This window comes from Takifugu rubripes, chromosome 7, assembly GCF_901000725.2.
Source record: "Takifugu rubripes chromosome 7, fTakRub1.2, whole genome shotgun sequence".
Classification (NCBI taxonomy): domain Eukaryota; kingdom Metazoa; phylum Chordata; class Actinopteri; order Tetraodontiformes; family Tetraodontidae; genus Takifugu; species Takifugu rubripes.
Window position 1 is genome coordinate 16396869 of NC_042291.1, and position 26224 is coordinate 16423092.

General features: G+C 48.2%; 1 protein-coding gene across 8 annotated transcripts in view; it reads left to right on the forward strand.

Annotated features, from left to right (window-relative positions):
• The window catches only part of pou2f2b (POU class 2 homeobox 2b), a 37162-nt gene extending 22922 nt beyond the window's left edge, over positions 1–14240 (forward strand). For 3 of the 8 annotated variants that reach the window (XM_029838639.1, XM_029838641.1, XM_029838642.1), the window contains exons 2-16: positions 2311–2376; positions 2490–2524; positions 2795–2854; positions 3546–3665; positions 3810–4145; positions 4381–4486; positions 4571–4662; positions 4781–4930; positions 5015–5156; positions 5247–5395; positions 5479–5679; positions 5785–5990; positions 6438–6506; positions 6826–6899; positions 8036–14240. In XM_029838639.1, coding sequence (XP_029694499.1) covers positions 2311–2376; positions 2490–2524; positions 2795–2854; positions 3546–3665; positions 3810–4145; positions 4381–4486; positions 4571–4662; positions 4781–4930; positions 5015–5156; positions 5247–5395; positions 5479–5679; positions 5785–5990; positions 6438–6506; positions 6826–6899; positions 8036–8364 — 2135 coding nt within the window. In that variant the 3' untranslated portion in view covers positions 8365–14240. Of the gene's footprint in view, positions 1–2310; positions 2377–2489; positions 2525–2794; positions 2855–3545; positions 3666–3809; positions 4146–4380; positions 4487–4570; positions 4663–4780; positions 4931–5014; positions 5157–5246; positions 5396–5478; positions 5680–5784; positions 5995–6437; positions 6507–6825; positions 6900–8035 lie in introns of those variants that run through there. The other 5 variants (XM_029838640.1, XM_029838644.1, XM_029838645.1 and 2 more) reach the window with 5 other exon arrangements.
• The last annotated feature ends 11984 nt before the right edge of the window (positions 14241–26224 follow it).

Consider the following 26224-nt stretch of genomic DNA (forward strand, 5'->3'; position numbering starts at 1 on the left):
GTTTTAAAAATAGCAGCTCTGCAGTGTGTGTGTGTGTGTGTGTGTGTGTGTGTGTGTGTGTGTGCGTGTGTGTGTGTGTGTGTGTGTGCCAGATGGTTGTACGATAGTTTCATCTCAGCTAAAAGGACAACAACACAAACAGTTTTTTATTGCATCATTTATTCATGAGGATTGCTCAGCGTTAAACTGGGGGGGGGGGGGGGGGGGGTGACGTCCCACAAGGTTGAACGCAAACCGCAGGTGTTGTAACATTACGTGTTATATTCTGAATTCCGACGGATCCTATTAAATTCCCCAAAAGTCCATTTCAAATGCGTCCGTGTCTGATGGGCTGCCTGTGTGCAGCAGGGCTCTGCAAAGGTTTCAGTACAGTAAAAGGGGGAGAGGGGGAGTGAGAGAGAGAGAACAGCCTAATATTAATAGCCATACTGACAGTAAGTGTTGGGTTTAGCACTCCGTGTTCAACTGAGTACAAGGGGAAGTCGGGAGGGGAAGTGAGAAAAGGCACAGCATCTTGATATACTGTCCCACCACTGTATTACTGACCACATTAGCCTCCACGCTACTGTCTGCAGGCCATTTTAACCCATGAATCAATACACACCTTCCTCTGCTGTCCCACACGCAGCGCCAGAGGCTGCACCTCACTGATGTGCACACGACAGCAGCTTTATGATCCTCTTTGACTTGGGCTGATGCTCGTTCAGATAATGACGTCTGCCAGTTCAGAACGTGAGCGGAGTGAGAGCAGGAGGACGCTGGCGTGCCGATTTGACACTTTTCGCCACACATTGAGCAAGAGTGGAAGTTCGAGCCTCGCTGTAGGGTGCCAAAACAGGCAGAGTTTAGGCTGGACAAACACAAGCCGAGGCCACAAATAGATCAACCAGACGCTTAGGCTTTTTCGGGGACGATCTGTGGTCACTCTGCTGCCTCCGGGACCTCAGATTGTCGCAGCAGCGCAGCTTCTCTATCTGATCACCACTATCCTCTGAGCATCTGTCCACACATCTGTATATATGAAACACATGTGCATTCAGATAGGGTGTGGCTGTTTACGCCTCCTTGTCTCAATAATGACCCCTCTGAGCTGACAATTGGGTTATTTAAGGCGTCAGTGAGCAGGTCTGTGTGTCTCTGCTGCCCCCTGATGGTGGGAGGCAGCCCCGACCAGGAGCACCCAGGTTTGGCCAAAACTTCAATTCAGTGTTTTTGTGACACAATAAAAAGACAGTGAGAGAGGAAGGAGGGAGTTGGGTTCAGTGTCCGTGTTCTCTTCTGAAAATACTGGACAAAGGGCGGATGGTGCTGCTCGAGCGGAGAGCTGGAGGACAGAGAGAAAAGGAGGGAGTTGATTATGCAGGTGGCAGATATAATTAGTTGGTCGTTGGGTGGATTTGCATGTTTTCACAAAAGGGAAGTAGCTATGCATGCATGCCTGCGTGCCTGCATGCGTGCGTGTGTGTGTGTGTGTGTGTGTGTGTGCGTGTGTGTGTGTGCGTGTGCGTGTGTGTGTGTGTGTGTGTGTGTGTGTGTGTGTGCGTGCGTGCGTGCGTGCGTGTGTGTGTGTGTGTGGTTGTATGTGTGTGATTAACCCTAACCCCACAATATGAAAAAGAAAGTTTTAGAAGAACACAACAAAAAGTCCTGCACAGTTTGTGGTTTCAGATGGATAAAACACACACGTGCATACAGAAAAGCACACACACACACACACACACACACAAACGCACATCAGCACGCATCTTTACTCTTCTTTCACATCACAATGCAGAAAACACACACTCCCAAATCCAGACTGTCTAAATGTCTCCCTCTCTCTCTCTTTCTCTCTCTGTAACACACACACACACACATGCACGTGTACCAAAATACTTGATCCTTTCATCTCTTGGAACACTTCCTTCGCCCTGACTGACTGTGGGACTGTCCCAGTATCAACCAGGAAGCACTGCGGTCTTTAAATGAATGACACATGACACGAGACATTTTCGTGCTCAATGACTCCCACGTGGCCACAAGTTAAATTTAGAAGTCAATGCCTTTGGTCAGCCCACTCTTCTGCTCAACCACCGGTTGGAAAGAATGAATGAAGGTGTGCTGGATGCAGCTCATGAATGATTCCACCATGTTGGCCCAGTCAGCAACCTGAAAACGCTCCAGCCCGACTTGTGTTAGATCAACACCCCGGCCGCACTCTTTCCCCGCTCGTCATCAAGATTGTGATCAGCGCCACTCTCTAGACTCTCTGCACCTTGCGTCTGACACACGCTTGAGCGCTGACGTGTTTTTGTGTTTTTCCTTTTGCAGATATCAGGATGTCAAAGTCAGCAGAGATGGAGAAAACAGGGGCGAACTCCCCGTTGGAGGGCGCAGGTAAGACGTGCACAAGTCTCATTTTTAAGACATCAGATCACACGTGACACATAAGCTCAAGTGTTTATTCAAGTTGGATCAGTTTCTCACTTTTTCCTCTTCCTCCTACGCAGATTCAGAGCGGAATGGACCTGAATCAAATCACCAGGTGGGTCTGCTGAATACAACAACTTTACCCTCCCTGGCGGATCAGATGCGGCTTCTCCGTTAGCTGCTAATTTGCTGGTTCCCTTTCACGCATGGTGGTTAAAAGTGTGGGACCAAATATATCGGACGGACTTTATGGTCCGCAGGATCTTGGTAGCGTTTGATGATTTTATCCAACGTTTGTGTTGAACTGTGCACAGTTGGCAGACGACATCGTGTAAAGTGTGTTTTCGGTTTAATCTTTAATTAAAATGTTTTTCCTCTGCTGTAGGTTCAGGCAATGAAACTCAGCCCCTTTCCTCTGTCACCAAACCTGAACAGCAGCAACAAGGTGAACATGTGATCATTATTGTGTGTGTGTGTGTGTGTGTGTTACTGAACTGCCCGTGCATGTCTCTGCATATGTCTGGGCTTTTGTGTCAAAAACACAACACAATAGGTTTATTGACAGTATAGCTGCCTCAGCTTTGCATTCAATTCTGTTCATTCAGTCGCTCTTTTGTGGCGCTCAAAGTTGAGGTCCATCGTGTGTCGACTCTCCGCCCGGACTCGAATGTAAACAGACCTGCTGAGAGGATGGGGGCACTCTCCCACCACAAAGCCTGCTGAAAGAGGCCATAATGCCGTTACACATCCCCCAAAACATAAACTCTTTATTTGCATACCGCACAAGCTATGCAAAGGAGTGAGGCGGTATAAACCCGCCGGGTCCTGGGAAGATGAGCATCCTTTCGAGCAGCGTCCTCGGCACACACACGACGGCATTTTGTGCGAGCGGTTATAAATTGAAATTACGATCAAATTTGAATGTCCAACGGTTCCGATCATGGTCTTAAGCGTCCAGGTAAGCTTCCACGCCAGTGCTGACCTCTCCACGCTTCTCCCCTCCGTCTCTTAGTGCTTTAGCTTTTCTCAATCTTTCTGGCATAGTTCTGTTTGAAGGGTGTGTTCTTTAGACACACACACACACACACATGCACATTTCTTTCTCTCTTTTTTTAAATTCCTACTGTTTTGGACAGAATAAGATGGAGGAATGTGGTGAGATGTCCCCATCCCTTCCTCTGTCTCACGGACCGACCCCTTCACAGACAGCGCTGCAGCACACACAGCTCATGCTAACCAGCTCCCAGCTAGCAGGGGTATGACAGACTCATGTTATGTGCAACGATCACACCGTTTTGCTTGGCTTTTATCTGCTCGCAGCTCCTGCGTTTCATGCCTTTCTTTCTCTCCTTTCTACCTCTTCCCCTCTGCTGTCTCCTCCGACTTGTTTTTTTTGTCAGTTGACGGCTTTGTTGCCAGCGCAGCAGCAGCTGCTGCTGCAGCAGGCTCAGGCGCAGCTCCTGGCTGCGGCCGTGCAGCAGTCAAACGCAGCCCACGCCGCTCACGCCGCCCATGCAGCTGCCCAAGCCAATCAGCAAGCTCAGGCCGCTGCAGCAACAAACCATCACGCCCAGCAGCAGCAGCAGCAGCAGCAGGGGGGGCAGACAGGGCAGCAGGCCCAGTCGCAGTCCCAAGGACAGGGACACAACGCGCAGGAACAGAAGACCCAAAGTGTCCCTGTCCCGCCGCCGCCGCCGCAGCTTACGCTCTCGCAGCCGATTCAGCTCACTGCCCAGGTACTGAGAACCAATCAGATCCATTTCCTGATGAGTAACTTCATTGAGAGAACAGCCATGGAACAGTTCTTCTTGCATGTCAACAGGTTTCGTGATTCAGAGTTTCCACCTTGCATGAGTACAGTTTGAATGAGTTTTGCCTCCTACTTTCAAATCCTCTCCTCCCTCCTGAGCCCCGTGTCGGTGGTTGAGTTCGGCCTTATTCTGCTCTGCCTGTCTTCTTTTATCGGAACAGGACATTCAACAGTTGCTGCAGCTCCAGCAGCTGGTGCTGGTGCCTGGTCACCCGCTACCATCTCCTGCCCAGTTCCTCCTCCCACAGGCACAGCAGGGCCAGCAAGGTGGGGCCATTCCCGCCACAGACCTTTCCCGAACGTCCAGGATGTGGCTGATTTCATTCAGACAATTTTGGTTTGGTTTTTCAGGACTCCTCTCAACACCAAATCTTATTCCGCTACCTCAGCAAAACCAGGGGAGCCTGCTGTCGGCTCCTGGCAGAATGGGACTCCAATCACAGGTATGGAGGAAACTTTCATTATTCGCTGAGTGGAAAACGAGAAACGCTCTGCCGCCCTTTCATCTCTGTTTTCCGCTGCCTTCTCGCTTTCATTTCCGCACTGTCGTACGTGCGGCAGCGAGACAAGAGCGCGGAGGTGAGCAGCGGTGGCGGCATGACGACGGTGTCCACGGTGACTTCGCACCCGGAGGAGCCCAGTGACCTGGAGGAGCTGGAACAGTTTGCCCGCACTTTCAAACAGAGACGCATCAAACTGGGCTTCACGCAGGTGGGCAGAGGCTCCCATGAGCTTGTGGCATTTGCATTGAGTCTTTGGCGCGCGGCCTTTGCTAAATCTGTACTTCTCCACCAGGGAGACGTAGGCTTGGCTATGGGAAAGCTGTACGGCAACGATTTCAGTCAGACTACAATCTCCCGTTTTGAAGCCCTCAACCTGAGCTTTAAGAACATGTGCAAGTTAAAGCCACTGCTGGAGAAGTGGCTCAACGATGCAGGTCGGCGCTCATCAGCATCACAGCTGTAGATCCAGCGATGTTAAGAAACGTCTGCTGGAATGATTAACGGTGGATGCTCTCCTCCTGCAGAGACCATGTCTATAGACAGCACCCTGCCAAGCCCCAGCTCTCTGTCCTCGCCCACTTTAGGCTTCGATGGGATTCCCGGTCGCCGCAGAAAGAAGAGAACCAGCATTGAAACGAATGTACGTGTGGCCCTGGAACGCGCTTTCATGACGGTAAGCGGGTCACCTTCACTCTTCGCCGCATCCGCGCCCGAAGCGCGAGGCTGCTGGGAGACCTGAGTTCCCGTCCTGTCCAGCAGAACCAGAAGCCTACCTCAGAGGAGATCATGCTGATCGCCGAGCAGCTCAACATGGAGAAGGAGGTGATCCGGGTCTGGTTCTGCAACCGCCGGCAGAAAGAGAAACGCATCAATCCCAGCAGTGCCACCCCTCCCCTTCCCAGCCAGCCCCCGTCTGCCCCGGCAACGCACAAGCCCCCCTGCTACAGCCCCCACATGGTAAATGTCTATTGGCACGAGTGTGTAAAACAATGAATGATTAACAGATTTCTGGGCAGCGCCTGATTTCCGTTTAACTGACAATCAAAACTCCTCCTCTGGCAGATGTCCAGTCAGCTGCCGCAGGCCGTGACCAGTCTGAGCAGCACAACAGCCACCACCATGTCCTCCGTCTGCCCCCTGACTTCCAGCCTGGCCTCCACCCACCCCTCCCTCAGCTCTGCCCCGTCCCCGGTGACTCCCCCCCCTCCTCCCCGCAGCACGGCCAGCCCAGCCACCCCCAGCCACAGCGCGCTCAGCCTCAACACGGGGTAAGACAGGGCGCCACGCCGCTCCTCTAGAGCCTCCGCAGCTACCGGCAGGTGTTCCTGATGATGATGATGATGATGATGATGATGATGATGATGATGATGATGATGATGATGATGATGAATGATGATGATAATGATGATGATGATGATGCACACATGCAAAACAGAAGAAATCAAAGAAAAAAACTAAGGCATTGTTTAAGTTAATGAAGGGAACGCTGCATTTCGTGCATTATTCTAATGTCATGTTTCACGTTAGCCACTGGTCAGATTCAGGTGACGCGTTAAGGCGAAGCTTTTTAGCGCACGTGCGCCGCACAGTGCTCGTTTCACCTGCAGTTTGGAGTAAACGGCTGATACGCGCGCACGCGGGAACCACAGCTTCCACTGTGCAGCGGTGCTCTATAACCCTGTGTGTGTCTGTGTGTGTGGTTTTTGTGTTCACAGCTTATGGCGCATGGGTAAAAAGAACGGTGACGTGTCTAACTACATCACCGATTTTGCTGCAAACTTGAGGTGAATACGACAGCGACACGCCTGTTACTGCAGAAAGCACCACACTGATTCTCTGCTGGATTTGATCACGCAGTAAATGTGTAATTAATGTTGCCTGTGGCGTTTATGACGCCCTCTCTCTTGTCTCCACGTCTGCAGCCAACTGCTCCTCTAGATGCTGTGTGTCCAGAGCTGAATTTGTCCTCTGCTTGTCCTTGCTGCTAAACCTGCTTTTTTCTCACCTTTTCCCCTCCGCATGTCTGTGTTCCTATGTGTGCTTGCACATGTATGGTGTGGCCTGTGTGTGTGCGTGTGTGTGTGCGTGTGTGTGAAACAACAGGAACACTGTGATGGGAGTTAACACAGGGATGAGCCAAGCCCTCCTCGGTAACAATCCCCTGGCCACCATCCAAGGTGTGTGAGAGAGAAAGACGCAGCGTAATCGGTTTATTTATTTCAGGAGAGAACAAAGATAAAACCACTGACGAGGGGAGGATAATTAGCGGCCGTTCTGAGGTGGATTTTGAGCTTTTGTTGAGTCTGACACCTTTAACGAGGGTCACAATAATGCATAAAACATGAGCCCTCCCACCTCCACGAGACTTTTTGAGACAGCGAGTGACCCTCAAGAGACCGTCAGAGCTGTTTTTGAACCTGTGTGGGTGGGGGGGGCGGGGGGGGGGGGGTGAGAGGGAGGTGTGAGATGACGATGAAGACGACGACACGACGATGATGATGATGATGATGAGTCACATTTAGGGGTCTGGGTTACTACTCATTTGTTTCCATCTATTAATCCATCCCATCAAGTGTGTGTGACTGATCATACATGTCTGTAGAGGTGGTCATGGGAAGTGTGTGTGTGTGTGTGTGCATGTGTGTGTGTGTGGTGTCTCAGTTCATCTCTTAACATCGTTAATTCCAAAACTGACTAAAATGTCTTTGCAATTCTTGCCTCTAACACTTTCTGGGATCTGAAATTTATGTGGAGCAGATATGCAGCAAAATACACAAGAGTCACAAGAGCTGCACACACACACACACACACACACACACACACATCGATCTCCAAGGAGCCTGAAATAACCTCATCAAATGTAGCCTCGGCCGACCACATAATCCATCGCCGCCTCGGGCGTTTGGGGCTCTTAATGTTTTGGTTTGTTTTCAATGATAGAAATTCTGTTCCCAAGTGATCACAAATATCATTAAATGGCGCTCGTGCGTCACCCCCCCCCCCGACCCCCCCACCCCCCCCCCCCCCCCCCCCCCCCCCCCCCCCCCCCCCATGGGCACAAAAGAAGCCCCACGTGAAGCGCGAGCCAGGGCAGTCATCAGCATGTTTCCGTGACAACAAACCACTCGCGCTACCTGTTGCGGTGCCTCGTGTGAGATGATATTTAATTTTAGTCCTTTTCTCTCGTCACACATCACGTGCACGCTCCTCCGTGCGTGTTCGGGGATGACAAAGAGCTCCTGACTGTTTCCTTTTCTGCACTTTGATGTTTTTCTGAAGCTGAACATTGAAATATCTTGTTTTTTCCTCTCAGCCCTAGCAGCCAGTGGTGGCCAGCTGCCTCTTTCCAGTCTTGAAGGTGGCAGTAAGGTCATGCTGGGGGCCTCTGGAGGCCAGGGAGGGGGTCTCCCTTCCTCCCTCTTCCTCAACCACCCAGCCCTCCTCCACATGGGCCAGAACCCCGGTGCCGGACTGATCAGCGCCGCCGTTGCCAAAGCCTCCCAGTCGTCACCTTTCCCCTCGGCCAGCAGCATCAGCCCCACTCTTTGCTCCCCCTCCCCTTGCTCAAGTCCCGCCTCTTCCTGCTCCTCCAGCGAAATGGCACACAGCCCGCCGTCCCTGGGCGGAGCTAAGATCGAGTGACCACACCCACCACAGGCCAATCAAAGAGGAGGGAGATGGAGCAAACGGTCAACCTCACCTTTCACACCAAAGCTATCTCTTACTCTGTCCTGCGCTCTTCTTCTGCTTGTTGGTTGGTTTTTTCCACAGATGCTCTCTCTCTCTTTCTCTCCCGCTCTTTCGATGCCAAAAATACACAGAATGAAAGAGGAGAGAGGGAGGGAAAGATGTGGGAAAAAAGAGGAGAAGGCCAGAAAGAGGAAGACTGAAACCAAAAATCTTTATCTCTCAGACCTGGAGGAGGCAGCGTGGAACTTTTTTTTGTCCCGTGTGACGTCGACACGGTTTCTCTCCAGTCTGAAGCAAAGCAAACCCAGAGAGGGAAGATGGAAGAGGTGCATGTCGCCGAGCATAAACCAAAAATGATCAAATGTGACTTTAAACTCTGACTAAAGGAATGGCGGCTCAAAGACGGCGGAGGACGGAGCTTTTTTTTTTTTTCTTTGACTCTTTTCTCGAGAAGCTGCGGGTCTGAAGGAAAAGAAGGAAAAGTTTAAACCAAAAATGTACCTGAGGACGAGGCAGAGGAGGAATACACAATGACAAAAAAAGACAACATACCAAAATCCCAAATACCAAAAATACGGAGAGAAAAGCTTTATTCAAAGGACGTGTATATACTGAAGCTATCCAGGACCAGGACCCTCTCTCTCTCACACACCCACACACACACACACACACGCCATCCATCCATCCATCCATCCTGTGTTGCCATCTTGTCCCAGTGTCTCGCGGTCGATGTTTTGGTGGAGAATGTTGCTGAATGATGGTCATCTCTGGGCTCTTTACCTACCTCTGCTTCGAGTTTAGAAGAGCTTCCCTCTTCCCGACACTCTGCCGTCTTCACAGCCGTCGCTTTTTTACACGTTATTTATTAGCCTCCTTTCGCGGCCACCTCTTATTTATTGTGACCGTCTCCTCAGCGTCATCATCATTATCGCCATCTTTGTCATTCTTATGTTGCCGTTTTGTCGCCCGTGCGTGCTTGTTGCCAAAAATGTGGCTTTATCCCGAAACGGGGAGGACGAGGGCGGAACAGGAGCGTTTCCGGCCTCTTCAAGTGCCACAGATCCCAGCACGCGTGAGCGGTGTGTGGATTCATTAACGAAGCCCCTTAAAGTGTCCTGTAGGAAGGAGTCGATGGTGTTGGGTAGATATGAAAGAGGCCACTGGTTGAATTTGTGTGCTAAGAACTGAAGGACAATAAAGCCAAAGTTAGTCGCAGCTGGTTCCGGACGCTCCGGGCCTCTTCACACGTGTGTGTTCTTTGTTTCTGCCATCGTTTTCACCATCATTTTCCACCTCAGACGGACATTAAAGCTCAAATGGAAACCAAAGCATTCTCCGGGCCGACTCCGGCTCGGGTTCAAGAGCTTCGGCCGAGACGTTCCGACACAATAAAGACACAGATGGAGACAGAAGGAGCAGATTCTGTCGCCACGAGCCTCTGGGCGGAACCGCCTTCACCTGGCCCGTCCAAGAAAGCCCCCCGGGGAAGCTTTATTTATGGGACCGCCCCTTACACCCACACCCCGAGGAAGACGGGTGCAGCCGGACGGGCAAACGAGGGACGAGAGACGACAGCAGGCATCACACGTTCTCCAAAAGGATACCAAAAATAAACCAAACCAAAAAACCCAACACAAGAAACAACCAAACCAAAAAAACCAAATGTGGCTGGAGGGAGGAGGGAGGGGGGGGGGCGTGAGAGAAGAAGGAAAGCTGTTGCATCTCTCCATCCGTCTTTTAGCTTTAGGCCTGTAACGTGGCCCCCCCCACTCTGAAACTGTAGCATGGATGGAGGGATGGATGGACGAGCAGAGGCGCTCCCCCCCCCCCCCCCCCCCCCCCTCTCTCCAGCTCTGGTCCTGGATGGAGCGAAACGCAAATGACCTCACTGAACTTAAATCTTCTAAAAGATCTGTTTTTATATTTCTGTTGGTTGGTTCTGATTGTTTTATCTCTGCTGTGCCGTTTTCTGTACTGTACTTTAGTGCTTACTACTCATTTGGAATAACGTACTCGCTTACTTATTACAAGAGCTCCTTATTTTTTTCGTAGTCGTGCTAGAGATTTTTATCAGGTGGTTGGAAAAAATACTGTGAAAATTTAGCTTCCAGATTTTTATTATTAGAGAAGAACCCGAACAAAAGACACTCGAAAAGCCAAAAACCAAGAGGTGAAAAGAAACCCAAAATGAGAAAAACACCCCAAACCAAATAGGGAAGCAAACCAAACCGAGAGGAAGAGGAGCCGCAGCCCGTCCGGGCCGCAGCGTGCGTGAGCGCGCACGAGCGCCGACACTTCCCAAGAATATTTGGTTTGATCCCGAAAGGGTCGAGAATCCCGCCACCAACCACCCGTCGCTGTGGGATGGGCAGCAGGACGGTGAGACTTTATCTCCACACTGACTCGTAGACGGAATGTATCTATTAGTGCTTCTATAGATTTTGTAGAAACCAAAAAAAGTCTATGTTCTACTGCTTACTTATCGCTAATGTATGAAAAAGAGAAAAAAAAACGTACAAAAAAATACTTTGAGGAACAAGAAAAACATCCTAAAAAAATGATGATAATAACTTGAGTTTAGACCAAAAATTATCTACTATCTCTCTCTGGACTTTTGCTTTATTTCTCCTGATTAAGAGGATTTAGACTTTTGATTGTACTATTTATTCAGGGTACGGTTGATTAATCTGCGCCTTTTTTTATTATTATTTCTCGCTATTTATTGGGTAATTTATTTCTTGGGGTGCTTTTTTCATATTCTGGGATGTATTTTTGATGTTTGTTTGCTTTGCTTTCTGCCTCCTGCTTAAGTTCGAACGTCTTTAAACCAAATAATACAGGAAATGCAACCACCTGTCCGGTCAGGATTCCATAAGAGAATATTCCCATTTTCTTGTCCTCGCCGGCACAGAATGAGTGGCGGCGCTGTGCGGACAAACACCTCCTCCCTCGAGGTGTCGCACCTACAGACATGCAGATCCTTCTAACCAGGTGTGAAGCAACAGTAGGTTCCTCTAACCAAGCAATTCCTGAGCGAGGTGTCGTCTGAGCCCAGCGCTGCGACTCGCTGAAAGCTTTACAGCTACACAACCAAAAAAAGAACTCCACGGAAGCAACAGGCTCAAGTTAGCTGAAGGGGAAAGGACGGAAGGGGGCCCATTTTGGGTTCCAACCTGTGAATCACCTCCGGACGTCCTGCCGTCTCTTTTCAGGTTCACCTGTATCTCTTTTGGTTTCCCGCTTTCTCCGTTTAGACTTTTTCATCGTCCGCTGAAGGATGTAAAAGAGAGATAGTTCATCATATACCTCATATTCTTTGATGATAAACCAAATAGATGAAGACTTTGAATCTGGGGTGCGAGCGTGGATGGTGCGTGCACGGCTCGGAGCGGGCGCGGCAAAGCTAGTTTAAAGCTAATCAAGCTAATGGAGCTAAAGAAGAGATTCAGATCGTGGAGAAGATTGCAGGGATCGAGAAGATTAAACTGGCCATACTGGTTCATGCTCCGGCACACGTGCACGTGCACACACATCCCGCCCCCCTTGAAAACGCCCCCTGCTGCCTGTGTCGAGCTTTAACCGCGGCCCTCCTTCACATCTGCCCTTCACGGCCTCTTCCACACAGGTCCAGGCGTCGCGCCTCCCGGCACCTTTGGTCACCAGGGTCACCGAGCACCCTCGCTGTTGTTGTGATGGGGGGGGGGGGCTATTGTCCGGTTGGTGTCCACGCTCTGTTATCAGGGAGGGGGCAGGTGACTGGCTGAGACCGGGGCTGCTAGATGTCACACGCACACATCTTTCACCCATCTCGTGTGTGTGTGAGGACACGCTGGAAGATGGAGGATAGCGTGGCGCTACCCGCTCAGCGGTGACCTCAGGGGGGGAGGGCTTCAGCTCCCGTGGGGGGGGATACCCCCTAAGTGAATGATACCAAAGTCAAACCCTCCCATGGGACCAGGGAGCCCTTTAAGACTGAGGTGCAGCTGAGTGGTCGTGAGAAACGCCACTTTTCACGTCTGTGTCTCTGTGTTTCTCTGCACCTTTACGGCACAACTCCAGATCAGAACAGAGCAATTTGGAAACTAACCGTCGTTTAAATCTTTTTATCAGGTTTGGCCCATCGTTGGCGACCGCGGTGTCCTCTTTCAGAAACCATCTTCTCGAACCTCTCAGCCAAAAATTATGTTTCACTTCCGAAAGTTACGACTCGTTTTACGACTTGTTGTAAATTGTGATTATTTTTGGTTGGGAATCTATTTTAATGTAGTCAGTGACTATGAAAAATACAGAATATAAAGAGTTTAATTAGCAGATTTTATTTGTTGGTTTGACAAGACAAAACCAGAGTTTTTAAGGCTCTTTTTCACTATTTGACTAAATGTGCTTTTCACCTAAAGACGGACGAGGCGTCGCTGTTAGCGTGGAGCCAGAAAGGGCAACGTAGAGCCGTCAGTTGGAGTTGCTGTTTCACTTTTAATCACGCAAAGTATGACTTTTTTTTTTAAAAAAGCCACCTAAAATGACAGAAAAGTATGAAGTGACGTGTAAGTGCCGCCGAGGGATGCGGAGACGCCGGGATCACGCCTCTCTAAAGGTGCTCTCACACCCTCTGCTGCTCAGCAACACCCGGAAAATGAATCGCAGCCCAGTTAAAAGAGATGTGAAGGTTGGAGAAACACAGTGAGCAAGACACCAGACGCAGGGCTGCTTCCTGCTCCTGCTCCTCCTCTCGTCCCACCACACACACACACACACACACACACACACACACTCTCTCTCTCTCCTTCACCCCTTTTCTTCTCTCTCTGCAATACAGCTTTAGTCCAAAGGTTTCTCCAGCAACACAACAACGCGAGTCAGACGTTAAAGACTAAAACCAAAGATCTCTAACATGACTTTTCTCTTCAACACAACGCCTCCACGACACCCCCCCCCCACACACACACACACCCTCCATCCTTTCCCATCTGATCTCCCACAACCCCTCCGTCACCTAGCGAGCCGGTCTGTGAAGCATTGACCTCAGCTATCCAAAGGGGAATAATAATAATGGTGATAGTTCAAATGATGATGAAATGTATATTTTTAAGTATTTGTCATTGGAAAAAAAACAACAACTTTAGCTTCTCATAATTATGATGCTCATGATGATGACAGCGATGGTGATGATAATGATGATGATTCTCTTGGTATCTTTGTAGCTGTTCTGATCCTTCTTAAGTTCTTGTCTTTTCTGCTCGTGCTGCCAGAGTACTGCTTTACCCCCCCCAAACCCTTTCATTTGTCTACTAACGTCTACCTGTCTACCTGTCTGACCTTTACACCCCCCCCCCCCCCCCCCCCCGCGTGTGTGTGTAGACCTGTGTGTGCATGACTGTGTGTGACAGAACCTGGTTCTCTGCCGTCGCTCCTTTGCTGTTTGTCCCGGCATTGTTGGACAAACTGTTTGCCAACTTCCTAATATACAAAGCTTTAATTCCTCCTGTTACAACGGTCAGCTTCTATTCATAAGTGTGTGTGTGTGTGTGTGTGTGTGTGTGTGTGTGTGTGTGTGTGTGTGTGTGTGTGTTTCTCTCAGTGTGTCTTCCATCCATCAAACCTGTTCCCCACACCTCCACCTTTCCAGGCCTCTATTTGCCTTTTTCTGTCACCCTTCTTCTCCCTTGTGGTAGCAAGTTAGCCTTTTAGTGTACTTATCTTGAAAACCAAAAAAGGAAGAAAAATAATTCTACTTGTTCATTGTACAGTGTTGTTCATTTTAAGTCATTTTTGTAACTGAAAGTGTTTCATTCATCCAAATAAAACAGGAAACAAAACTTTACACTTTATTCTCCTTCTGTATCTTGGGGTTTTTCGGTCTTATTTCGGTCCACCGACGCTAGGGGGCGCGACTGGACCAAAGATGATCCTCCAGACGCGTCAGCGGCGTCTGAGCCATAAAACAGGAGCTATAAACGGCTTTTGCTGCTTTGAAAATTAACAAAAGAGCTCTCTCGTGCATTTATTTATTTAAAAACGATAGTCAGTTCGATGTTTGTGTCCAGTTTGTCTTTATACTAAAATCCTCTTGGTTCTTTGTGTTTAATCAGCCTCAAATTGTAAAACTAGGACGCAAAACTTTCACAGCCTCGAGAATATTTGCTCACATATGAATCGTGTAAACATGATTTGTGATCCCCACAAAACTGCCGGTCGTGTGTGTGTGTGTGTGTGTGGTCCCACCCAGCAGACTTGGGGCAAAAAAAAGAGAGATAATCTTCATCTGTCTCCTTTTTCCCGGCTGAGTCACAGGACATCTGCTAAATAACGAGCAGCACTGTAGAAACTTTGGCCTTCCAACCACAACGGGTGCGTGTCTGACTTGTTTGTCGTCTCTCTCCTCCTCCTCTTCCTCCTCCTCCTCCTCCTCCACCCCTTTTAACCACCTCACTGTCAGCCTGTCTCCCTCTTTCTTGCGCCCCCCCGCTGGGTGGCCCAGTAGGTGGATGATTAGGTAGGATGCTGGAGAGTGTAAGTGTGACAGCTTTCAGACACCCACCTCTGAGCTGAGTCATGGATGGCGGCGGTGAGCATGTGATCTTATCACCAGGGTGACTTGGGAAGATCTGTGTAGCCACGTTGTTGCATCGCGACAGCGTTTATTCGTTTTCAACCTGGAGCCATTTTAAGGGATAAATCCGTATGTTCAGTTTATCGCCTGATATCAGGCCAACCGCTACAATTCTACACGATAAACAGAGGTTTAATGAATCATCTGCAGTCCCCACAAACCCTTATCAACATGTAATAACACATCCGTGACAACAATATGTGTATGATAAAGATATTTATATTCTGCACCTATCTGTAATGTGCTAAACTTGTAACACGTGCGCTGCCTAAACTGCCGCCTATTTAAACGTTCTTTCACCCTTTGAACGAACAGTTTTTTAATTGCAGAGACGTCGCCTCAAACACCTTCGATAGATGAAGAGTTGTTGCTATGAAACAGCCGTGAATTCAAACGTGGTTGGGCCACAGGAAGCGGACACAGCTGGCCACCATCATCGCTCTGGTGCTGGTCACCGCGTGTGTCTCCACACCACCGACCAACCGGGTCCGTAACTGGAGAAGCAGATATCTGGTTCGATGAGGAGTCAGTAGCTACTGACCTCAGGAGAACCCCAGAGAGGTGCATCCCCACAAGACCTGAGCGTGCTCCTGCACCTGAACACAGAGTGCCAGCTGTCAGATCAAGCAGTGTGTGTGTGTGTGTGTGTGTGTGTGTGTGTGTGTGTGTGTGTATTATGTATATTTGTGGTGCCAGTAACGGGCCATCCCAGTCATGAACTGCTACTAGACGGATCCTGTTTCTTTCTGTGGTAGTAGAGTGTGTGTGTGTGCGTGTGTGTGCGTGTGTGTGTGTGTGTGCGTGTGTGTGTGTGTGTGCGTGTGTGTGTGTGTGTGTGTGTGTGTTCTTGTGTTTGCTACTTATTGAGTACCTAAACATTCATTCTACTAGCAAAAGGAGGACATTTTGGCTGGTCCTCACAACGTTAAAGGTGTTTGAGGGTTGAAAACACTTCATTCATGTGGACAGTCTTTAAATTTATTAAGAATAGCAACAATCTTCCTTTAGTATTTATCTTTTATTTTATTTTACAACTGCATCAGTAACCATCAGGTGAAAGTACAACACATCTTTCTGTTAAAGTATGTTCACACTGAACATTCAGTCCTCTGGATGAGTAAACACACAGACACACAGACACAGACACACACACACACACACACACACACACACACACACACACTCCCTGTGAGAGGCAAGATTTCACATAACTAAATATCCAAGTGCAATAAAGTGCAGTCATGTTATCAGTGACGGACAAACTGGGAAAAGAAAACCCTAAAACTGTCCAGTTAGTGTCTCTGTCCCACTATAACCAGTCCAGTTAGTGTCTCTGTCCCACTATAACCAGTCCAGTTAGTCTCTCTGTCCCACTATAACCAGTCCAGTTAGTCTCTCTGTCCCACTATAACCAGTCCAGTTAGTCTCCCTGTCCCACTATAACCAGTCCAGTTAGTCTGTCTGTCCCACTATAACCAGTCCAGTTAGTCTCTGTCCCATTATAACCATTCCAGTTAGTCTCTGTCCCACTATAACCAGTCCAGTTATTCTCTCTGTCCCACTATAACCAGTCCAGTTAGTCTCTGTCCCATTATAACCAGTCCAGTTAGTCTCCCTGTCCCACTATAACCAGTCCAGTTAGTCTCCCTGTCCCACTATAACCAGTCCAGTTATTCTCTCTGTCCCACTATAACCAGTCCAGTTAGTCTCTGTCCCATTATAACCATTCCAGTTAGTCTCCCTGTCCCACTATAACCAGTCCAGTTAGTCTCTCTGTCCCACTATAACCAGTCCAGTTAGTCTCCCTGTCCCATTATAACCAGTCCAGTTATTCTCTCTGTCCCACTATAACCAGTCCAGTTAGTCTGTCTGTCCCACTATAACCAGTCCAGGTACTCTCTCTGTCCCATTATAACCAGTCCAGTTATTCTCTCTGTCCCACTATAACCAGTCCAGTTAGTCTCTCTGTCCCACTATAACCAGTCCAGTTAGTCTCTCTGTCCCATTATAACCAGTCCAGTTAGTCTCTTTGTCCCACTATAACCAGTCCAGTTATTCTCTCTGTCCCACTATAACCAGTCCAGTTAGTCTCTGTCCCATTATAACCATTCCAGTTAGTCTCCCTGTCCCACTATAACCAGTCCAGTTATTCTCTCTGTCCCACTATAACCAGTCCAGTTAGTCTCTCTGTCCCACTATAACCAGTCCAGTTAGTCTCTCTGTCCCACTATAACCAGTCCAGTCATTCTCTCTGTCCCACTATAACCAGTCCAGTTAGTCTCTCTGTCCCACTATAACCAGTCCAGTTAGTCTCCCTGTCCCATTATAACCAGTCCAGTTATTCTCTCTGTCCCACTATAACCAGTCCAGTTAGTCTGTCTGTCCCACTATAACCAGTCCAGGTACTCTCTCTGTCCCATTATAACCAGTCCAGTTATTCTCTCTGTCCCACTATAACCAGTCCAGTTAGTCTCTCTGTCCCACTATAACCAGTCCAGTTAGTCTCTCTGTCCCATTATAACCAGTCCAGTTAGTCTCTTTGTCCCACTATAACCAGTCCAGTTAGTCTCTCTGTCCCACTATAACCAGTCCAGTTAGTCTCTCTGTCCCACTATAACCAGTCCAGTTAGTCTCTGTCCCATTATAACCATTCCAGTTAGTCTCCCTGTCCCACTATAACCAGTCCAGTTATTCTCTCTGTCCCACTATAACCAGTCCAGTTAGTCTGTCTGTCCCACTATAACCAGTCCAGGTAGTCTCTCTGTCCCACTATAACCAGTCCAGTTAGTCTCCCTGTCCCATTATAACCAGTCCAGTTATTCTCTCTGTCCCACTATAACCAGTCCAGTTAGTCTCCCTGTCCCATTATAACCAGTCCAGTTATTCTCTCTGTCCCACTATAACCAGTCCAGTTAGTCTGTCTGTCCCACTATAACCAGTCCAGGTACTCTCTCTGTCCCATTATAACCAGTCCAGTTATTCTCTCTGTCCCACTATAACCAGTCCAGTTAGTCTCTCTGTCCCACTATAACCAGTCCAGTTAGTCTCTCTGTCCCATTATAACCAGTCCAGTTAGTCTCTGTCCCACTATAACCAGTCCAGTTAGTCTCTGTCCCACTATAACCAGTCCAGTTAGTCTCTCTGTCCCATTATAACCAGTCCAGTTAGTCTCTCTGTCCCACTATAACCAGTCCAGTTAGTCTCTGTCCCACTATAACCAGTCCAGTTAGTCTCTCTGTCCCATTATAACCAGTCCAGTTAGTCTCTCTGTCCCACTATAACCAGTCCAGTTAGTCTGTCTGTCCCACTATAACCAGTCCAGTTAGTCTCTCTGTCCCACTATAACCAGTCCAGTTAGTCTCTCTGTCCCACTATAACCAGTCCAGGTAGTCTCTCTGTCCCACTATAACCAGTCCAGTTAGTCTGTCTGTCCCACTATAACCAGTCCAGTTAGTCTCCCTGTCCCACTATAACCAGTCCAGTTATTCTCTGTCCCACTATAACCAGTCCAGTTAGTTTCTCTGTCCTACTATAACCAGTCCAGTTAGTCTCTCTGTCCCACTATAACCAGTCCAGTTAGTTTCTCTGTCCTACTATAACCAGTCCAGTTAGTCTCCCTGTCCCACTATAACCAGTCCAGTTATTCTCTGTCCCACTATAACCAGTCCAGTTAGTCTCTCTGTCCCACTATAACCAGTCCAGTTAGTCTGTCTGTCCCACTATAACCAGTCCAGTTAGTCTCTCTGTCCCATTATAACCAGTCCAGTTATTCTGTCTGTCCCACTATAACCAGTCCAGTTAGTCTCTCTGTCCCACTATAACCAGTCCAGTTAGTCTCTCTGTCCCATTATAACCAGTCCAGTTAGTCTCTCTGTCCCACTATAACCAGTCCAGTTAGTCTCTCTGTCCCACTATAACCAGTCCAGTTAGTCTCTCTGTCCCAGTGCTTCTCTATGGTAAAGATGTACAAGCGCAGTCCTAATCACAATATTTGGAGCACGTGCACGTGTATTTTGTCATTTCTCTCCCTTTCTTTTCTCGCATTGTTTGACAATAACATCCAGCTTTTCTTTTTCATTCAAGACCTTTTGAAATGTACATTTATGGGCTGATATGAGCTGTTTGGAACATAATCTGTCCCCAGCAAATCCTGTTAGCAGGCAACGATAATTAGCCGAGGACGCGTGTGATGCAGACGCAGCGCACAATGAACACGGGTCAAAAAAATGAATCAATGCCACGTTTTAAAGGCAGCACCCACACTGTGAATGAGAGCCCACTGCGTAGCACCTCCACAATGGGACCTACAGCAAAGCAATGCAAACACACACACACACACACACACACACACACACCGGCACATGTGAGGAGAGATCCGACAAAGCAAAGGATGATGGTGATTATGACACATAGCTAAGCCACCCACAGTGGTGCCTGTGCGAGGGCAGAGCACATCAAACTGAGCAAGTGTAACACATGCTCTGTGTCAGTCCTCCCCTGCACTGGCATGTAATGCATGACACATAGCTGAGCCACCTACAGGCCTGCTGTCTCCGCGCCCAACTGATGAGCAGGGTTTGGGGGGGCAACTGGGGGTACAAACCAGGGAGCTGCTACTTTGTCCTGCAAGAATGAGTCGTGTGAACACTCCCAAGCTGCTCTGCGTGTGCGAGAGGGTGTGAGAACTGCTTGTTTTGATAAGAATGTCAGCTTCCAAATTTAAATAGATCCCTAAATGTCAGTTGGAGCGGAGCACATGAGCACGTCGATGAAAGTCATCTGTTGTTGCACGCCGCCCCCGGCTCATCACGTGAAGTCATGGTTGCCACCACCCCCCGGGTGTTGCGTGGCTGCAGGGGGCATCTGCCCAGGGCTGGGTGCTATTCCTCTTATGTGAGGAGCATGTGGTATTTGTGTGTGTGGGGGGGGGGGGGGGGGGGGGGGGGGGGGCAGCCAAGCACCATTTGATCTGATGGACCTTTGGGTGAGTGAGACAGACTTAGACTAGACCAGTGTGGACTGGGACAGAGAGGGGACGCTGGTACCGGATCCGGCCTCTTTCACACAAAAACACTGCCACACGTGCACACGCACACGCACACGCACAGACTCTGATTGTAGATAAGAAAATACCATAAAAGTGATGTGAAATATTTATATGCTGTTAAGCTCCACCCACATTTCAGCTGATGACGAATCTTTGTACTTCTGACCTGAATTATCTGTCATTTCACCTTTAAGATGAGGACCTTCTGGAACTTTTGGGCTATTTTAGGCAAAAAAACCCCAACCTGAGCATTTACCAAGAAAACATGTATTCATTTGTAAACATGACGTCTTGTTTTTGCCCATTGGCGACATATTTCCACGTAGAACCCAGCGGCCCTGTCACGATGATCCTTCTCAAGAACATTTAGTAGTAATGCTGCTAATATTTGGAGATCAAATGTTGAAATTATTGCATCTTCCAGATCCCTTTGAGGGACACGCTGAAGATCACGTAAACCTTTTGTTCACATGAACATCACGGTTCTTCCTGGTCGGACCGGAACAAACAGCTCCACCCGTGGAGTGAGGTCAGTTTACTGAGTTTCTTTGGACATTGACTGAAATAGAAAGATATTAACCCAGTGCTGGGCAGCAGGCTGAAGTTAGTGAGAGACATCTTGACTTTTGTTGCGCTCACATCTGGAAAATAGAAAAATCTGAGCACCGGTTGTTGTTGTTTTCTCCACGGCTGCGCGACTTCTCGCTCCTCACCTGCTCAGTTCAGTTCAGTTTTCCTGCAGCTCTTTTGTGCGGCTGGATTCCTCCATCCCGACATCCCTTCACCTGCCTTTGGGAGCCAACATCTGGCACCGAGACGCCAGCCGTGCGTTCCGCCTCATCTCGTCTTCCTTGTTCCACGTCTGCCTCTCGGTCTCTGAACAACGTCTCCTCTTTGCTGTGTTTGTCAGCGTTTGTTCACTGAACGACGTCCAACACAATCGGACATCTGCTGCTCCGTCATTACGTGCAACACTGCCATTCAGCCTGCGAACATCAAATGTTACAGAGAAATATTTGGAATTCTTACTGCGAACATGAGCATAGATCCAAAGCCAACAGTTGTCACTGCAGTGTTTCGATGCACCTGGACGTAGCTGCTGCTACCTGGCTCTCCTGGCTTTACTAAGACCTGCAGCTCCACATAAAGCAGAGTAAAATGCAGCATCTCAGCCTAATGATGCTACGTGAGAGTTGCGGGGCTAGCAGAGCTTAATGTTGCAGCCTTTATACAGGCTGAGGTGAGAGCACGGAGGCAGTGGGAGCTACATTAGTGGAAACTCTGTTACTAGACCAGTTTAGTGAATGGATTTTAAACCCACCTTGTTGCTCTTCCTCTGCACGACGTCATCTTTCGGGATCGCTCCCAAGTGCAGCAAATGCTTCAAATCTTTCTTCCTAACTCATTTTTTCGGATGTACTCCAGCAGTTATGAACAGCTGGCCTTTTCTTTCCACATAGAAAACGTTTGCAAGGTCACACAAAAGTTTTTCTCCATCATTTTTTCTGCCGTGTCCCGTAGCATCCAGACAGTAGATGCAAAGATAAAAAGGAAACCTTTCAATATGGACCTCTGGACCTCAATATGGAGAGCTGAAGGCAAAAGAAGCAGATTTAAGTAAATGACAGTTGAGAGATGAAACTGAGAATAAATCGAGGATGAGGAGGGTGTGGCTGCAGGGCCAGAGAGCCTGAGCTTGGGTCACCGACGAGGAGTGTGGGGGGGGGGGGGGGGGCTGTGAGCCGTGCCAGTAGGAAGAGTTTGTTCCTCGGGACTCAGTGTCAACACACGCTGTCCCAATATAGCTACTGTCACAGAGCCAGGCATACCTTTCACTGGCATCTCCCCATCGCCCCGCGCCTCACTCACGTTCTTCCCTCTCCCAGCCTTCGGACCAACATTCGGACTTTCCTCCCTCTCTCCCTGCACCCGTCCATCAGCGTCACGTCCCCAGTGCTAAATTAACCGAGCTCTCTTGCCCTTCCGTGTGCACGTTACAGGCTCGACACCTCACCAGACATGGTTTAATATAACAGACATTCTCTTTGCTCTCCACCCGCTCTCACATTACCCTCTTTCCATCTCCCATCCCCTCCACTGTCACACAGGATTCGACCGCTCCTTATTTTAGCTTTATTGCATATTTTATCTGCTGCAAAAGTAAAAAAAATGTTGTTCTTGCGTAACGCCCCATTGCCATGGTAACTTAAAAAAAATCGTGTTGTCTTTTCTTTCTCTATCAAATAGATAACCCTGAACTGACATCACCCAATGTGGATCTGTGTCTACGTAGGCTTCGCTCTCTCCAGGCTCTCCAGGTGGCCCTTTTCCCCATCTCCAGTCCCCATCTTCCTCTCTCTCTCGCACTCCAACATCATGCACACCCCCAAACACCCCCTTTCTTCCTCCTCCCCTCTGACCACCACCTCGCCACTTGCTGTGGTAATCCCATTACTCATGTGTGAATACCAGCTGGGGAAGAGAGTGGGAGGGAGTGGGGGGAAGGAGAATGTGGACAGAGGATAACTGTGTCAAGGCCTCTGATCTCAACCAGACAGTTGGACAGTCGACGAGGGGTTTTTTTCTCAAAGTTGCCCATAGAAAAGAAGAAAATACCGATTCTGAACAAAATGTGAAAGGTCTGGAAGTTGAATAGTTTTAAGGGGCAGTTGGAAGATAGCAAAAGGAGTATAGCGGCAGGCGGGATGACGGCGGTGTCTCCTGGCAGCTAGATTGGCAGGCTTGAAAATAAACAAGTTCTTTGATGACAAAGAGCCCATTGACTCTCTTCCGTCTTTCTATGTCTCTCTCTCTCTCCTGCTCCTTATTCTCAACAGCTTCACTCTTTTTCGGTCCTCTATGAAAGGGTGAGTTTAGATGGTGTGTGTGTGTGTGTGTGTGTGTGTGTGTGTGTGGGTGTGTGTGTGTGTGTGGGTCGGGTGGGGGCAATAACCGCCACCCTCCTGCACTTGCTGTCCCCTCAGCTGCTGGTTTTCCTTTCATCTGGAATTCTCTCGCTCCATGTGCTTTTAAGTCTAGTGACCCAGCTTCCTTTCTTTTTCCTATTGCACAAGAAGTTAAAACTGTTTGTTACTCAAGGCCGACGAGCTGAATAAGAGTTTAACTTTGCCCGAGTTTGAAAGTGTTTTATAAAGTGCTGCAAGATGCTAATGGAGCGAGATTTCTCGCTAGAAATCCAAGTGAATATCACTTTTCCCAAAAAATGGGTGGATGAAAAATCAAAGCCAAAAGAAAGAGTCAAGGAGACAGACAGTGAGTGTTCTCAGTACAGCAGGGGCATGAATCATCTCTTATTCTACATATTACACCTCTGTCAGTTCTTTTACGCCCTGTCCAGGAATTATAATCTTGCCTGCTGAGCTGAAATCCAGTTCTTCTTGTGCATGCATTGTGCGTGCGTGTGTGTGTGTGTGTGTGTGTGTGGGGTGGCACAGTTAGAGGGTTGCCACACCCATTGTCCACGCTAATTACACTGACCTGAGCCATCTGTGTTGGAAACCAAAGTGGATTAAAAAAAACCCAACAAACATTCTCTTGAACTGATGGGAGGAATTTGCACCACTGATTTATCACAATTGTGATAACAATGTTTTAAAGATCAGATTTTAGACCTGGCCCACTAACGTGCTTGTTGTTCAGACCCACTCCCATCCCTCCTAACCTCGGATGCCACATCCTTTAACATGTGATAAAGACTAGAGAGGATAAGGGGGTGGGGAGAGGTCTCGACCTATAGGGAAGATATCCGCACCCGCACCCACCCAACTGCAGCCGTTCACACACAAATGCCGCGGTGACAAAATCTCTGCTCTCCCTTTCATTCGCTCAGTCTTTCTGTGCAGAGCGTCTGTCTGTCACTACGATTAGGAACGGACAGAGCTGCATAAAGCACAGAGGGGATAAGAGGGGGCGGGACGGGAGATAACGAGGGCTACAGATGATGTGGAACCAATAGGACAAGGCTCTTCTGTGATACATTTTGTTTGTCAAATACATCAACTTTGCTCACCAGCAAAATACACCTGTCCATCAAAAATCACTTTTAAAGGACAAAATGCAAGGAAAAGTGCATTTTTGTGGGCATATAAGCTGTGTTTTCTCACCCACACATTAGCCGAGAGGCACGAGTGATGAAACAAAAACAGGTTTTGATCATTCACATTTCACAAAACTGCACTCGGAAACTTTACTGAGGTAAAGAAAGGAGCATTTGCTTAAGGAAAAGCACCTTTTCTGCACATGAAGGGCTCATGATTTATGGTTAGCTAACATCTGATCTGATCTTTAAAAGCTCTGAAATGCCTTTTTAGATCTTCAGTTTACAATAATGGACAGAAATGAAACCTTTCAACACCCCAGTCCATTTATGATCACTCACAAATAAACTAAATTAGTGAGAAATGACACAAAATAGAATTCAATGACTCAGGCAGATGCAATCACTCATCATCAAAACCTTCAAATGAATAATTTATCCCTCAACCACAAGTCTGCTATTACCCGATTTCCAGATCTCAGTATACTGACACACAAATAACCTTTAATGAACCAAGATGGAAAAGGAGTGGATATGGTTATTTTGTATGTGCTCAATATTCCTGTGTTATCTTTTATATTACAGCTGCATCAATAAACAAAAACTTTAGCTCGCATTTCAAATACTGACCTCAGGGGAGCGTGAGGGAAGGAAAGAGGTGTAGGCACGGAGAGGTGGCAGAGGATGGAGGTAGGAGGAATGAAAGAGGTGTGAGAGTGAGGGAGGATACGTGGACGTATGGAAAGAGAACGATAAAAGAGGAAAAGAACAGTGGCGAAGGAAGAAAAGTATAGCTGAATAAAAGGAAAGGGCAGAAGGAAGGAAGGAATAAAGTAGGCATGGAAGCACTGTGTTCAACTTTATCTACGGCAATAGTAAAATGTCGTCTGCTGTGTTTGACTTAATGGACACACACACACACACACGCACGCACACACACACACACACACGCACGCGCGCACACACACACGCACACACGCGCACACAGATATTAGTGTACTCTGTGATTTGAGTTTGTCTGCCTCTCACTGTGAACAGCTTTTTGAAAAGCTTCACCCCAACAAAACTAAGCATACTTAAAAAAGGTCAAAAACATGGACAGAACATATGAAGAATAACAGCAGGGGAGACAGAAGTGATTGAGTTGTTGTCAGTCGCTGTGTGAGAACATGGCCGGCAGCTCTGTCAAATGGCTTTCCTGCCGTCAAGACGACATTATAACGGCTTCCTGAACATGCAGGTTGAGCGTCTAATTTAAAGGCTCATTCTCCCCTCTCTGCTACACGCTCTTATCAGGCAGCACAGACAGGGTTTCCTGAGCCCGTCAGAGAACAGCCAAAGAATTGCAGAGAAATCCTGTTTGTAAATCACACCACAGAGACAGTGCTGCTGTCAGGGGACTTTGTTTGCTTTGTTTTACTACTACGGTCTCATCCTGTTGACGAGGCAGGGGTCGCGCAACCACTGATGTTACACGGCCAGGAAATTCACGTACAGCATCCATCCTGCGTTGTGGACCATGACCATGTGAGAGGAGATGCACTTCACCTCCCATGTCTAACGCCACGCCAACTCTGCTACACTTATCAATAACGCTGCACCTTCGTGTCAGTTGCAGAGGGGGAAGTGGATGATGTTCGACAGGAAACTTGTCAGGGCATGAAACCAGTCACGTCAATAAAGTTGCACCCTCATGTCTGTTGCAATCAAGCAACATCTGAAGAATTTGTTCGCTATTTACGCATCAGTATCAACAAGAAAAATATGATGGTGCTGCTTGGCTAGAGGATACAACAGGATGCCTGTTCAATGCAGCTAAGCAAGACTTTTAATGTATTTTAAACACAACTGAGTGGGCCACTCAAAAGGCAGATTTTGAACTTTCTCCGTCATTGCTGGTAGACCTTCCTGCTGGTGCACACCAACAGGCGTGAAACAGACATACATTTGCTCTAAAACTATAGACTGACCTGGAGATGTTGCCAAAAGTGACTCTTCTGCTATTGGTTATTCCAACACTAATAGTTACACTACATAATTTTGATGTAGCCTTTGGCGGTGTAATTATGCAGAACTCTTTTATATTGACATATTCACA